General features: G+C 38.7%; 1 protein-coding gene and 1 pseudogene across 1 annotated transcript; one reads left to right on the forward strand and one right to left on the reverse strand.

The window, feature by feature from the left end:
- The first annotated feature begins 4,653 nt into the window (after nucleotides 1–4,653).
- On the forward strand, nucleotides 4,654–10,050 carry LOC103932989 (3-oxoacyl-[acyl-carrier-protein] synthase III, chloroplastic). The gene is made up of 8 exons (XM_009342640.3): nucleotides 4,654–5,282; nucleotides 6,631–6,779; nucleotides 7,331–7,467; nucleotides 8,261–8,366; nucleotides 8,452–8,570; nucleotides 8,824–8,888; nucleotides 8,980–9,202; nucleotides 9,606–10,050. Exons 1-8 carry the CDS (start codon nucleotides 5,086–5,088, stop codon nucleotides 9,825–9,827), a joined length of 1,218 nt encoding a protein of 405 aa, XP_009340915.2. The 5' UTR covers nucleotides 4,654–5,085; the 3' UTR covers nucleotides 9,828–10,050.
- Nucleotides 10,051–10,621: 571 nt separating this feature from the next.
- LOC125480611 lies at nucleotides 10,622–12,259 on the reverse strand (annotated as a pseudogene).
- Nucleotides 12,260–14,372: the final 2,113 nt, after the last annotated feature.

Below are 14,372 nucleotides of genomic sequence, written 5' to 3' on the forward strand. Positions count from 1 at the left end.
CTCACCGTGGTCTCTTTAATCTCATCAAGGTTAGCCCTCCAATTCATTTGTAGCTTACCCAAGTGAGCAGTAAGATGTTCAATTTCCTTTCGTCTGCCTTTGAATGCCTCTTGGCTCCATCTTTTAAGATTTTTCTTGGTTGAGCGAATCTTCCTTTTCCATTTGTACATCTACTACCCATCAACCTTGGAATTCCAGCATCTCTCAATCGTCTCCTTACAACCCAGCTCCTTGCACCAAAAAGCGTCAAATCTAAATAATGGCTTAGCCTTCCTGATCTTCAGTTCATTCATAACAATTAGAGGAGAATGGTCAGAAGCCCACATCGTGCCATGCGTAACAGTAGTCAGAGGCCATTTATCTTGCCATACCCTATTTACCAAACCTCTGTCAAGTAGTTCCTCAACCAAGGAATTATTGCGCGTTCCTCTCCAAGTAAACTTAGGACCTGAATCCCAAATCGATCAGTTCCATTCTATCCATGAGTGCCTAAAGATATCTTGGACGTCAAAATGAGCCCTGGGAGCCAACATCTTTTTCAAAATCCCATAATATTTCATTGAGACCACCTCCACAGGACTAAGGTATGTCCATTGTCTCCAGCTCATTCATAATCCACCTCCAAAAATATTCTTTTTCTGACTCGTAAAGATTGCCGTAAATCCAGGCTGCCATAAGCCAATCAACCTCGCCCCACTCATGCATCTCACTGTGAACAAGGTTTTTCGATGATCTGAGAACATTAATTTCCATGTTGTCATTCCACCAGAGGCTCAATCCGCCTGCCGTTCCACTTAAAGGAACATCAAAACCCATCTGGTATCCTATCCGTCTTCTTACGCCTTCAATTCTATGGTTTTTCATTTTGATCTCCGATAGAAAAATCACAGAAGGTCTGTACTGTTTAATCAACCTATGCAGGGCCCGAACTACCGTGTTCAACCTAAGACCACGACAGTTCCAAAGTAAGTAGATCATGGCTGATATGCGGCTATTACGGGCCAACAGCCACCGCCACTTGTTGTAGACTCTACTTCTCTAGTCTCCTCCTCTATCTCTCATTTCTTCGAAATTCCAAGCACAAAATTCCCTTCAACGTCTCTCTGTATTGGCACCTCCAGAAGATCCTCCTTTACTAATAACCCTCCCTGCCTCGGAGCACTTCCATCTCTGTTACTAGGACTATCAGCCATATTTCTCCGTCCTCTCCTATTTCCTTATGTCGCTCTCCTTTCTCCCATTTTGGACCTTTTGCTGGGTATCTGCTCCTTCTTTCCGTCCTGGATACTCTCTTCATCCCCAGCTTCTCAAAAACCACTCCCAAGTATTGTTCCTCCGAGTTTCCAGCAACTGACATCAATTTAAGTTGTTGTTATTGTATCACTCTCAGCGAAGGAATAGTCGTCAGCAAATCTTCGGATGACACCAATGGGGTCAGCTGCGAAAAGACTCGAGGAAGATCATGAGTTGAATTACTTGGCCCAACACTTGAAGTTCTGGATGTTCCACCAACACCCCTTCCTACTATCCTCACACCCCTGTTTTGGGCCCTATTGGCTAGCCTCGTTGAATGCTAAGTCTTCGTCTATTCAATTCCCCCGATAATCAATTGATGTGGCCTATTTTTTGTGGTCCAGTTATAGGGCCTTGTGTCACCTCAACTACATCACCCTGGTTACCCATCGAATTGGATCCATCAATCTGGCTCAGTCGTCCCTGTCCTTGGCCCTAAGTTAAACACCTAGCTTCCTCCCCCTCTCTGTTCCACGTGGTAGAGCCTTCCACCATGGAACCTGTATTCCTTTTTTCTCTACTTTCTTCCGCGTAACGTCGCTGACCATAAGGAACCACCACCAATCTTTCAATCTCTGGCATATCACGTACCATATTAGTTCTGGTCCATTCTCCATAACCCGTAAAATTACCACTTATGGGTGGAAACGAACACTTATTACTTTCATGTCCAATTCCTCCACATCTATAACAAAAAATCTTGCAGCCTCTCATACCGAAATTCGACTCAAGAGTCTCTATCCCCATTTCTAGCTAGCCAACATCCCGTTGGTAATGGGTTAGACGTGTCGAACATTACTCTCACCCCTAGGAAACCACAGGCACATGCTTAATCCTCCACTTCCACTACTTCTCCAATTTCCCCAGCTAACTTTCTCACATTTGCATTAGTACTCAGATTCAAAGGGATGTCTTTCGGTTGGACCCAAAAAGGAACCCTGTGAATCTTAACTTCCTCCAACGCAAAATCATCCTTCTATCTCTTTACAGAGAAATTTTTCTTCATCACAACCTAAGGAACTTGGTCAAGAATTCTAGTTGCCACCTCCTCATCTCTAACTATTATGATAAAGGTGTTGTCTTTAACCCAGTTGACCTGAACCTCTCCATACTCCTTCTAGGTGCTCCTTAAAATGTTCCTAACCCCCCATTTGTTAAGTGGGCGATCCACCAAGTTTGACCCCATGTTCCATATTTGTTAACTTCGTCGCCCCTTCTAGATGTACCACAAGATCATCAACATCCACTTGCGCCATGACTTTGTGTGTTTTCATTCTCACACGGTAGTGCTCCTTGACTTCTACTAGTTGTAGTTGGTTCTTGTACCCACTGATAATAAAGTTCCACAAGAAGAAAACATAAACAGAAGGCATAAAGGATTTTGCACTTACCTTCTACCAATATTTTCCTTCCCATTTTGTGCCCATCTTTCTCACCAGCCTTAAATGCACTCCTAATGGTTGAGCTACCGCCTGACCAAACATGGTGACAATAAAAGCAAGTCAAATCAAAAGTTATTTGCCAAAGATAGGTAACAGGGAGTCCCCGGGACACAGTCGCCCCCCTTTTTCCCAATCTGGTTCTGCTGCAACCACCTGTTGAGCCTCACCCAGCAGAGGATAATCAGCCCCGTTTGCCAGGTACGAGGAATAAATGCACCATTAAAGGATTCAATTTGGTAGGTTAGGGATTTGAAAGCAAAAAAGGAGTAAAGTGAGGGTAATCAAAATCCCTAAATTTATTCCCAAAAAGCAGAGGGGCAAGACCCAAAATTACCGGTGTAACCAAACACAAAGACACAGGAAGGCCTTAGGAAGATCACTCACGAAGGAGGAAATGACTTTCACAAGGGAGAAAAATAGCACCTTCTCCGTCTAGTTCTTTCTACTTCTTAGGCTCATTCTACGGGGGTACATTTAAGCAAGAATGAAAATGTATAAGGAATAAGGGTGCATTTTTGCTACTCACATTCTCTCTCATGTGTATGTTACCCATCCTATAATAGCTTGCCACTTGTCCTAGTAATTAATTTTAGTTAATTTTTTTTTCTTCTGAAGCAATAATTATAAAAGAGAATCCTTACTTGGAGTGATCTCACAATTACATTCTCTTTTACCCAAAAACAAGTGGCAAGCTTTAATAGGATGGGTAGCGTACACAAGAGAGAATATAAGCAGTGTTGGAATCAAATTTACGCACCACCATGTGGGGAAGAGATGTACAAAATTGACTACCTGTAAATAACAAACAACCGTAAAGTAACCTTGGCACTGGTGGGATGCCGGCATAAGGCTTTTCGATAATCAAATTAATAAGCAATTTATGAGGCTCAAGCAGTGGCTAGAGAATACAATATATTTATACTAGGTGAGAAAAAGTTCTTTTAGGACTGTATTAAACTGGAAGAATCCTAGAGGATATCAAGGAGTAGATACTGCATTTTCTTAGGAGTGTGATTACTTGTGGCACATGTCAAATGTCTAGATTGTAGGAATATCCAAGAATATAGAAACCTGACTGATTCCATACTAAATCAGGTTTCCGTATCATGCAGAACAAGAATGGTCATTCTCAACGAAGTCGATAGTCTTCGTCCGCTTATCCAGATCAGGATGATGGTGGCATTGATGGTCTACTTGTTTAGTTCTGTAATAGAAGTTGTTCAATCCAAAGTATTCACATTCTGATCCATCTTACTCCACCACTGAAAAATCATAGTGCCACAAGTGCCCCTAACTAGGTATCTAAAAGGGCTGTTCTGCTTGAGGATGCATAGTTATTCAAAGACCATGCACTTTTGAGTAAAACAAAATACACACCGTTTGAGTTCTTTTGCCACGTGGCATTCCAGCTTTGTAATCATTGCAAGGTAATAGAGATATTCCAGATTCAGGTGTGCACTCTTGATAATGCGTCAATTGAACGAATTTATTTTTGGTATTGATGAAGATGAATATAACCATTAACCGATAAGAAATATGTTAACCGATGGGTATGGTTATGAATAATCCCTGATGGTTTATTTGCAATTATGAATATGATTAATTTTTGTGGTTGTGTGGAATGATATAGCATTTATATTCCCAAACCACATTGATGTCATCTACTTTAGAGCTCCCCCACTCCCCTACATTCCCACGCGTTAAAATATCAAGCTTGGACCACTAACATTGAGCTACATGAAAAACTAAGAAAGATCCATGTTAGTTTCCAAAAATAATTTACCGTTCACTTCCGTCTAATCTTATAATACAATATAATGTCAAAATAAACTCACACAAAACATCGCATTTTTTAATCAATATGTTACAATGACACTAAATTTGTTCATTTCGTATAAGTTAGTCTCTACAAATTTGCTACCACTTTCTTTGGTTGTGTCAAAACCTTCATTACCCTTTAAAATTATGTTGTAGAACAACATCTCGAAAGGCTGCCTTTCTCTCTCCTCCCCCTGCTAAGAACTTTTAGAGAGAAAAAAATGAATGCGTTGGAGTTTGCTCAATTTGGTTGGACATAATCGCCCAAAAAGACTATTCATTTCTTTTTTAAAATTTCGTCTTTGTCTCTATCTATCAATCTTGCCTTGGACCCTCCGAAGAAAGAAGGATGTTCTGATACCACTCTGTCTCTCTGTCTCTCCGCCATAGCTGTTGATCTTTTCCTCTCATGGGTTTTGTTTACTCCATTCATCGCATGCTTCTGGTTCTCATACATTTCCCGAATTCAATCTCTCTCCGGCTCTGCATATTTTTTTGTGGGTCTGAAATTTTGCTTTGTGGGTTTAAATAAATGGCCACCAATGCATCTGGGTTCTTCACTGCTCCTACAGTTCCGAGCCAGAGGAGGAAGATTCAGCCTTCGATACGCATTTTTGGATCTGGGTTTCGTTCCCCTGAGGGAATCTCCAAGAGGGTATTCTGCTCCAGCATTTTTGAAGGCGCAGAGAAGCATGTTGGAGCTTCCGCTTCTGAATCTCGATCACCCAAGTGAGTTCAATCTCCATTCTTTCATTTTTTTTTTTGGTGATATTGCCCCTTATTGTTTTGTATGTTGGATTTTGCATTTGATTTATTATCTTTGTTGGAAAGCTTCATGATTTGCATTTAGTCATAAAGTTCTTTAGCTTTCTGGTTTTACTTGTATATGCTAGATTTGTTTCGATAAGTAGGATTCGAGTTGTGGTTGGCAATAGCATGCCAGTGCATAGCCATTTTCTGTATGAAGGGGATGGGGAATAAATTCCCATGTGTAAACTTGTGCTGCACGAAGTTTTTAAATTTTGGTTCGGATATATTATCCTTGAGGATTTGGAATTGGATGATCTTATTCATCTCCATTGCAGTAGGATTTACAAGGCTTAAGCTACGAAGCCAGCTACAACCGATCCAAAATCAAGCCGACTTTTTAGTAACTACAATCAATTTAAGGCTAAAATTTGGGAAAGTATACATATACATAGATGATTAAGGCACAATAAAGTAACTGTCTAACAAGTAAATTTTAGGACTAACTAGAGGATGCAACTAAGTTAGAAGCGTTTTCATTGATGTAAGTTGAATTACAGGCATGAGCTTAGGTGAATCAGTATTTGGCAAAAATATTAGATTTCCTTTTGATGATACTTCTAGATGAGGTTTTGTATTGGTTTTAAAGGTTGCTTGTATCACCGTTCTTCCAATGGCTTTGCCATCCGTCTGCTCTCTCTCCCACTTAAAATAAGAGAATGTTTTGGATGATGGAAGGGAAATAAAGGCAATAATCATGAACAAAACTAAAAGTTTATCTTATCAGTTTACCACTTTTGTAGACCCACTTAAAGTGACTCTTTCTTGCCATTGTCGTCTGGTTATCTTATGAACCCCAGAAAAAAAATTTGTTTATCAAATTAAGGTTTTTTTTTCCTTTTCTTGCATTTGGATTGTCTTTGCGCTTTGTAGCTATCTTCTTTAATGGCTTGGTAAAGGGTGCTAAATGTAGAACATGACCAAATTACCAAATTCCTTTATTGAATACCTATGTGTTATTGAACTTTGTCCTGAATGAATTGGTTGTTTATTTCTGTTTTTGTAAAATCTAAAATTTAGTTCCTACCAGTGGCCCATGGTTTTAGATGGATCTTTTAAAGTTGTCTCCTGCATCTAATTATAATTGTTCTTGGTTAAAGCTATCCCAGGTTGGACCGTAGCCACTGCTATGTGTTTTACGTAATACACAGAGTGCCTTTGCCCAGAGCCACTGTCAGTACTGGGATTGCATTTTGGTTAAATGGGGGGTATGAATACAAGCTGGTAAATGATATTCTGTCTGATCTTAATAATCTCTATTTTATTTCAGGCTTGCCAGTAAAGGCTGCAAGTTAATTGGATGCGGCTCAGCAGTACCCAGTCTTAAGATTTCAAATGATGATCTTGCGAAAGTAGTAGATACTAACGATGAATGGATATCCGTTCGCACTGGGATTCGCAATCGACGAGTTATGTCAGGTCAGGTCATACTTTTTTGTGCATGATAATGTCATAAATTTGGTAAACAGTTTGAGGTAGCTTAGCCTGTGTCGAGCCTCTTTTTTTGAATCACATGCTATGAGTTTAACTTAGGAAATTCAGCTTCATAGTCTCATACTTGTGGTGCATATGGACTGCATTACAAGAGGAACCAATCTGTTGGACCTCTCAGGTTGATGATTTGAATCTTGCATAGGATGAGGTTCGTCAAGTAGCGGCTTGTATGACCTTCTTTCTGTCGCTATTGAACAAAATCTGTTACATAGTACCATGGCTTCACCATTCTATTCGGGCAATTGAAACTATAAGCATATGGCGAGGTTTGACCTGATTAATGCTGGTAGTGTAAGATGTGTAAGAGCCTAAGAGGGACTTTCCTATGTTGTACTGGATATTTGAATGCTTTTACCTTTTATCTGAACACTTATTTTAGTCAATTATGTGTCTCTGTTCTCGTGCTCATTTTTAGGTCTAGTGGATATTTTATGTTACCCATTCTATATAATGACATTCTTCTTGTAAAATTACAGGCAAAGAGAGCCTGACAACGTTAGCGGTCAAGGCAGCGCATAAAGCTCTTGAGATGGCACAGGTTGATGTTGATGATGTGGACCTAATCTTGGTGTGCACATCTACGCCTGATGATATCTTTGGCTGTGCCCCTAAGGTATGTAGATCATTGGGTGGTATCTGGATTAAGTCGTCAGGATTTAAAAAGAAAAAGGGATTGAGCTTCACAGTGGTATGCATTATATGGTTGTTTTGCCAATATTGATTCCTATTATTTTTTATTCTCCATGTTTTTAGGGGCTTATAAATCTTTAGATGATGAACAAAATTCATCTATCTAGGTGTGTATTTATTTGTTATGTAGAAGAAAAATAAAAAGTAACAGATCATTGCAAGTTTCATTAATTTATAAAGGGGTTCTATTTCAGACAGAAGTAGATTCTCGTATCCTTGTGGGCATCTATGTCTAAGAACTTTAGAAGAGTTCCCGTTAGCGTGATTCATCTTGACTGGACTGGAGTTTTGTACTAGATGTGACATGCTTTTTTTGGGTTGTTCAGTATTTGGTTGAACTACCGCCGGCTGACTTTTAAAAACTGTAGCTTTTTAAGGTCTCTTCTTTATGTTCCTAGTAGGTTATTTTATTGATTAAGTTTGTTGTGCTTATATAGTTTTATGCTTTTTCCATGGCACGAACTTTGACCAACTACGTGAACTATACTGGACTATATTGATCACAATTCACATGTGATATAGAACGAACAACTGAATGTTACTCTATTTTGCATGTTAGAAACCCGTGTAGTGCAAGTGGAGCTAAATATTGATGTTGTTGAGCTTCGCATTTTAATGAATGCTCAAGCAAAAATTCGAACTCTTAGTGCTATTGTTGTTTAATTAATACGGTAAATGCTTACATTTTTTCAATTTGTATTATATTGTAATTTCAGGTTCAGAAAGCACTCGGCTGCGCAAGGAATCCTTTAGCGTATGATATTACAGCTGCTTGTAGTGGATTTATTTTGGGTCTACTATCAGCGTCTTGTCATATTAAGGGTAACGACTTGGTTTACTTTGCTCTAAGGATGCCCACTGTTATTTCCCACGTTTAATTGATTAAATTATATTGTGCAAACTGCAGCTGGTGGATTTAAAAATGTTCTTGTTATTGGGGCTGATGCTCTTTCTCGGATTGTTGACTGGACCGATAGAGGAACGTGTATTCTCTTTGGGGATGCTGCTGGGGCTGTATTAATGCAGGTGTGTTTACGTTGCATAATGAATTTTTGGCATAAATCTAAGCACTGGTTTTCTATATAAGGGCATTGAAGTCCCTCTCAGCTTCTAACTTTGGACTTTGCTTTATTTGGCAGTTAATTTTGTCTCCATTTTTCAGAAACTCATACCATACTATCTTAACATTGTCGTTTCCAGAATTGATTGAATAAATTATTAGCAAAGATTTCATTCCACACATTTGATTGCACTTAGCAGAAATTTCATAATTGTGTAGGCCTGCGATGGTGAGGATGATGGTTTGCTTTCTTTTGATGTGCATAGTGATGGTGAAGGATACAGGTTTGCGTTTTCTCAATTTCTATGTTTGTTTTATGCACCTTTTGAGAAAGTACAGTATTTTTCTGATACTGACCGATCACTCTCTTTGCAGACATCTAAACGCCGCCTTGAAAGAAAATGAAACAGACGATGAGTTGGGTTCTAATGGTTCAGTCCTAGGCTTCCCTCCAAGACAAGCTTCATATTCCTGCCTTCAAATGAATGGCAAAGAGGTCTTTCGCTTTGCTGTGCGTGTTGTGCCGCAGTCAATTGAGTATTCCCTTGCAAAGGCTGGTCTCCCTGCATCTAGCATTGATTGGTTACTGCTCCATCAGGTATGACAAATGATATCTTTGGGAAAGTTTACCCCAGGTTTTACTGATTAAACGATTTCTCTGTTCTACCATCAGTTATAGCTACCGATTATCATTGAACTACAATTTCTTTCCTACATTACGTTAAATTTCAGAAAATATTTAGGCGTGGAAAATAGACATATACGGCAAGTAACTTCAGCCTAATAATTTTTAATTTCCAAAACTATACCAGCCTGTCATATATGTCCAGTGAACTAAACTGGTATACTATTGAGAAATAATGCTTACATTTTCATTTTCTTCGTAATGGGAAGTTTGAACGAATATAGCACTTCAAGGTAGCTTCTTAATGACCTAAGGTTTTCCCAGCAAACAAGCGACGTAGTACATTTTGTTCTGATAAGACAAATCAATAATGCAGGCAAACCAGAGGATTCTTGATGCGGTTTCTACTCGCATGCAAATCCCATCAGAACAGGTGATTTCAAACTTGGCAAACTATGGCAACACGAGCGCTGGTTCCATACCGTTGGCATTGGACGAAGCTGTGAGAAGCGGGAAGGTGAAACCAGGCCATACTATTGCAGCTGCCGGATTTGGAGCAGGTCTGACCTGGGCGTCTACCATTTTCAGATGGGGTTGAAACTCGAAACCTCGCCTCCTGCCAATACAGAACAAGAACGTCGTCCTAGCCGTATGAAGCGCGGTTTTGCAATTCTTGCATCACGTTCCAATTGTATTAGGTATTGTTGCATCATAATCTCCATCAGCACCCTTTCATTTGTTTTTCTTTAGTTTTTGGCACCCTCAATAAGATTGTATTGTTTTTCGTCGCTACAATAATTTATTTGTTTTCTTTTTCTTGAGTCACAAGCCAAGGCTAAAATAACAATTCTAATACTGCAACGAAGACAGCTACCCTACATCTCATGTTTGAATTGAGCATTTTTCAAAGCTTCTGTTTTTGACAAACAATGTGATAATAGCGTAATTTGCAGTTTAATCATCCAAGGGTCGGGATTTGAACTTGGCGCAGACGGTGGAGCACATTGCACTAGTTGATTTGGCCAAATCCAAATCTTCGAAAATTTTCCTTAAGATGTTGATTTGGCCAAATCCAAATCTTCGAACGTTTTCCTTAAGATTTTGTTTGGATGAAGAAATTTAAGATTATTAAGAAATTTTGAAATGACAAAATTCTATTTTTTGGAATTTGTGAATTTTCTTGTTTGGTTAACTTAAAAAAAAATAATGGAATTTGAACATAGAATCTTTTATTTTTAAACTCACTTATAAAAATTAAAAAATGAGGTTCTAAAATGAATTGAGGTTCTAAAATCTTTTTTTTTTTTTTTAATTCTAAATTTCTATGTTTATGAATCCAAAAAAAAATGAATTGATGCATGTTAATTTATAAATTATGACTTTTATCAAAATTTTAAGTTTATTTCCATCCAAACGTAGTGTTTTAACTTTAATCAAGTGGCACTACACTTGCATAAATAACTAAATATATGTACAACATAATCAATAATTACAATAACTTCAATGCCAAGAAAGGAAAAAAAAAATTAAAAAGTAAGATTCAAGTTGGTCACTGATCGGGAAAACCCTAGGTTGAACTGAAACTCTAGATTTAATCTTGTTCAAAACACCATCAATTGCAAGATCAACAGCATCCTTCTTAGCTCTTAATCCCATTGAGCTCCTATGCCTTCTATACATAACTCTTGGTATCATCTCCAACACCTTCTCCCTCATCCTCCTCACTCTAGCCCTAGGAATGCTCCTAAGCACATCCAAAACCCTAGTTTCCTTGAACACCACGTCCTCCTTCGGTATAAACACCGAGAACTCCCCGTACTAATCCTCCAGCAAGTGGCACCCGTACTGTGCTTTGGCGGACGAGTCCTCAAAGAATACGAGGATGCAGCTGGCCACAATGCTGTCGAATGTGGACTGCCTTGTCAGGGTGTCACCTGGAGGCTGCAAGCAGAAACTAGCTTGCAACATTGGCCTCATGAACCTAATTGGGTCATGCTCACATATCCCATGGGAGCAATCCACAATGTCACACATCTTTGTGTACCCGGCACTCCCACTTCCAAACCTCCCCAAATTGTTGTTTGACGTCTCATTATTTGCTTTGGTGTTCTTTTCGCACTCGTTCCTGATACTCCTCCTAATGTTCGGATTATTTCCGACACCGCCACCGCCGGCGAACATCATAAGCATGGTGCGGAGGGACCACCTCGTCCGCTGCAACCATGTCTCCAATAAGGACAAATTGGGCGGATGAAACGACGTCAAAAAGGCACAGTGTGTTCCTGCCATGGCCAGGCATGCGCTTCCACTGTCAGAGCGGTGACATTGAAAAACTACGGCAATTTGAGCAGTGAAGTCCCCCATAGCAGCAGATCGTTCCCCAACAGCTGGGAGAAATCCATAGCGAGTCGAGCCAAAACCAAGAAATGGTCTTGACCCATGTGCCTATACCAAGAAACCGGGTCGTCCCGGGTCAAAAAATCGAACAAACTGAGGCCCTGCTCGAAGCTGGAATTGTAATTAGGGCTATAGAGATAGTGGAGGGCGTCGATGTCGGCGTAGTAGGGGAGGTAGACGACGTCGGCAGTTTGGGGATCTGAGGCGAGACATGGGTATCCGAGCATCCGATGGTGGAAAGTAACCTCCAACATTAACGGGTTGGTTCGGTACCAGCTGTGAGAAAGATTATGGGTTTTCTGGCCGAGGCCATTGTTGGCCAAGTAAGGGCAGAAGTCATCGAACAGAAGGTAGCCGGAGCAATTTGAGAGGAGATCCAGGTTGAAGGACGGGGGGAGCTGTCAGATGTGGATCCAAAAACCGGTGTAGTCGGAGTCGAATTGAGGATGGTCAATATTGTTTCTGAGGATTTGGGCGGAGCATGGTCGAACGGTGGTGGTGGTGGAGAAGAAGAAGAGGAGAAAAGAGGTGGAGATTAGTAAAGTGGACTTGGAGGCCATTGATGGGGAGAGAGAAAGATGGAGAGGACGGAGAGAAATGGGGTTATTTATGAGGATGGATTTTGTAGTTAGATTTTTTTTAAGTTTTGAAATGGTGTTGAAGTTTTGGGTAATTTTCTAATTTGTTTTGTTTTGACGTTGGTTGTTTTATCTTTCCATTAGTTTTGTTTGTTAAAACTGCATTTTTTTTTTGGGTTGGAAAATGGAAATCTAGCAAAAAAAAAAAAAAGAACAAATTGTTTTTTTTTTTTTTTTTTTTTTTTTTTTTTTTTTTAAGAGGTGACTAATTGGTGGCAGTCCATTTTTTTAAAAGCCAGAAAAATTTACAAAAATATTTTAATTTTTTTCTAACTACCATCGTGCTATTTACTAATGCTATAAATTGAACACATAACGTAATGTATGGAATACGACCATAAGAGGAATTCCCCTACCACTAGCCATCATTTGGCAATTAAGATCAAATTGTTTTTAACAAGAGAAAAACATGTGTGGAGGGAGAAATGATGAAGTGGTTTTTATAAACTGCATGAGTGCATGGGACGTCGTGGGGTTTGACCTGTCTGTGTCGGTGGGGCGTTGGGGGATAACGGCTCAACTAATATGGCGGCGTTTTGTGCATCGTAGGAATTTAAAGGCCCCATTTAAATTTTTTCAAACCTGTTTAACTTTATAGTTAACTAGCTGAAAGAACACACTTTGTGTGTGTGTGAACAATTTCTCTTAATAAGTGCATTTTTTTTTAATATTACATAATTACTATTTTTTTTCTCCTTATGTAAATATTGTGTATCAAAAGTAAGGGTAAAATTGGAAAAATATGATTGTTATTATCAAAAAAAAAAAAAAAAAAAAAGGTAAAATAGGAAAAATAGGGATATGATTGTCATTTTGTCAAAAGGTACAAAATTACTATTTTGCCATCCTTTTGTCAATAGTGTGTATCAAAAGTGAGGGTAAAATAGGAAAAAAGGGAAAAAAACGTTGACAATGAGGGTTTTCTTAATAATAGTATAGATTAAAAAATGGTAAGTACAAATAAAATATTCTGCTTATTTTAAAAATAGTTCTCCCTTTTTATTAAAAGTGGAGTTATTTTCAACAATGATACAATCTATATTCTATAATGTTACACATTATAGATGTTATGATTTTATATTTAGATAATAAAGTGACCGTCACCATCTATCACCACAAGCACTAACTTTACACCACAAGTGCTATTACTACCACCATTATTGCCACCACGGCAATCATAACCGCCCCCATTGCCACCACAACCACAGTCACCATCACCATCACTATTGTCACGACTATTGTTGATGCCACCATCATCACGACGACCACCATCGTCACGACAACCACCACCATAGGCACAACCGCTGCTACTATCACTATGGCCGCCCCTACCACCATTGTTACCTCTACATCCCAAGCACCACACCCCACCATCATTATCATTGCTACCACACCATTACCACTTCATTTTTGTTATTATATACAATTATCTTATTTTTGCACTAAAATTTAGTAAATACTTTCATATTACTTTTCATACTTACAGTAAATTTAAAAATACAGTTTGTTAAATACTCAATTGCTTATTTTATAGCTTATTATCCTTAAAAAAACAGCAACACAGTTAAAAAAAAAAAAAAAAAAAAAAAAAAAAACCAAAACAATTCTAAACTGGCCGTAAGTATTTCCGGCGCATTAAGTCACATTTTATCGGTTAACCAAACAAAAATATCAGTTTGTAATGTTTTTGTTTAGATAAGGAAATGTTACTTGAACAACAAAACAAGTAGAAGCTTGGGTTTAATTGGAGCGTACATAAATGGATTGAATGTCCAATAATTATTAGAGTTTGGTGAAGGAACATGTTTGAAAAAATTGAAACACCCTTGAGGTGTAAGTCCAAAAATATCCAAGTTTTTAGTTGGAGTCGTTTGCAGTTTGTATTTTGCCTACGGTAATGAGAGCACTGTAAATTTGCTCATAACAAGTTAGAATACTCTACGAAGAAAATTTAATTTGTTCGCTATACAATTATTGATATAGTAAGAGCTTACATAAGATGCAATTTTACCACGGCAAGGCAGCTGTCTACCCAAAAAAAAAATGGGTGAAACTCCTAAAAATCAGAAGGAAAAAAAAAAAAAATGAAATATACGAAATCACAAACG

Source organism: the organism of the source record quoted next, unplaced genomic scaffold, assembly GCF_019419815.1.
Source record: "Pyrus x bretschneideri cultivar Hongxiangsu unplaced genomic scaffold, Pyrus_bretschneideri_v1 Contig34, whole genome shotgun sequence".
NCBI classification, from domain to species: domain Eukaryota; kingdom Viridiplantae; phylum Streptophyta; class Magnoliopsida; order Rosales; family Rosaceae; genus Pyrus; species Pyrus x bretschneideri.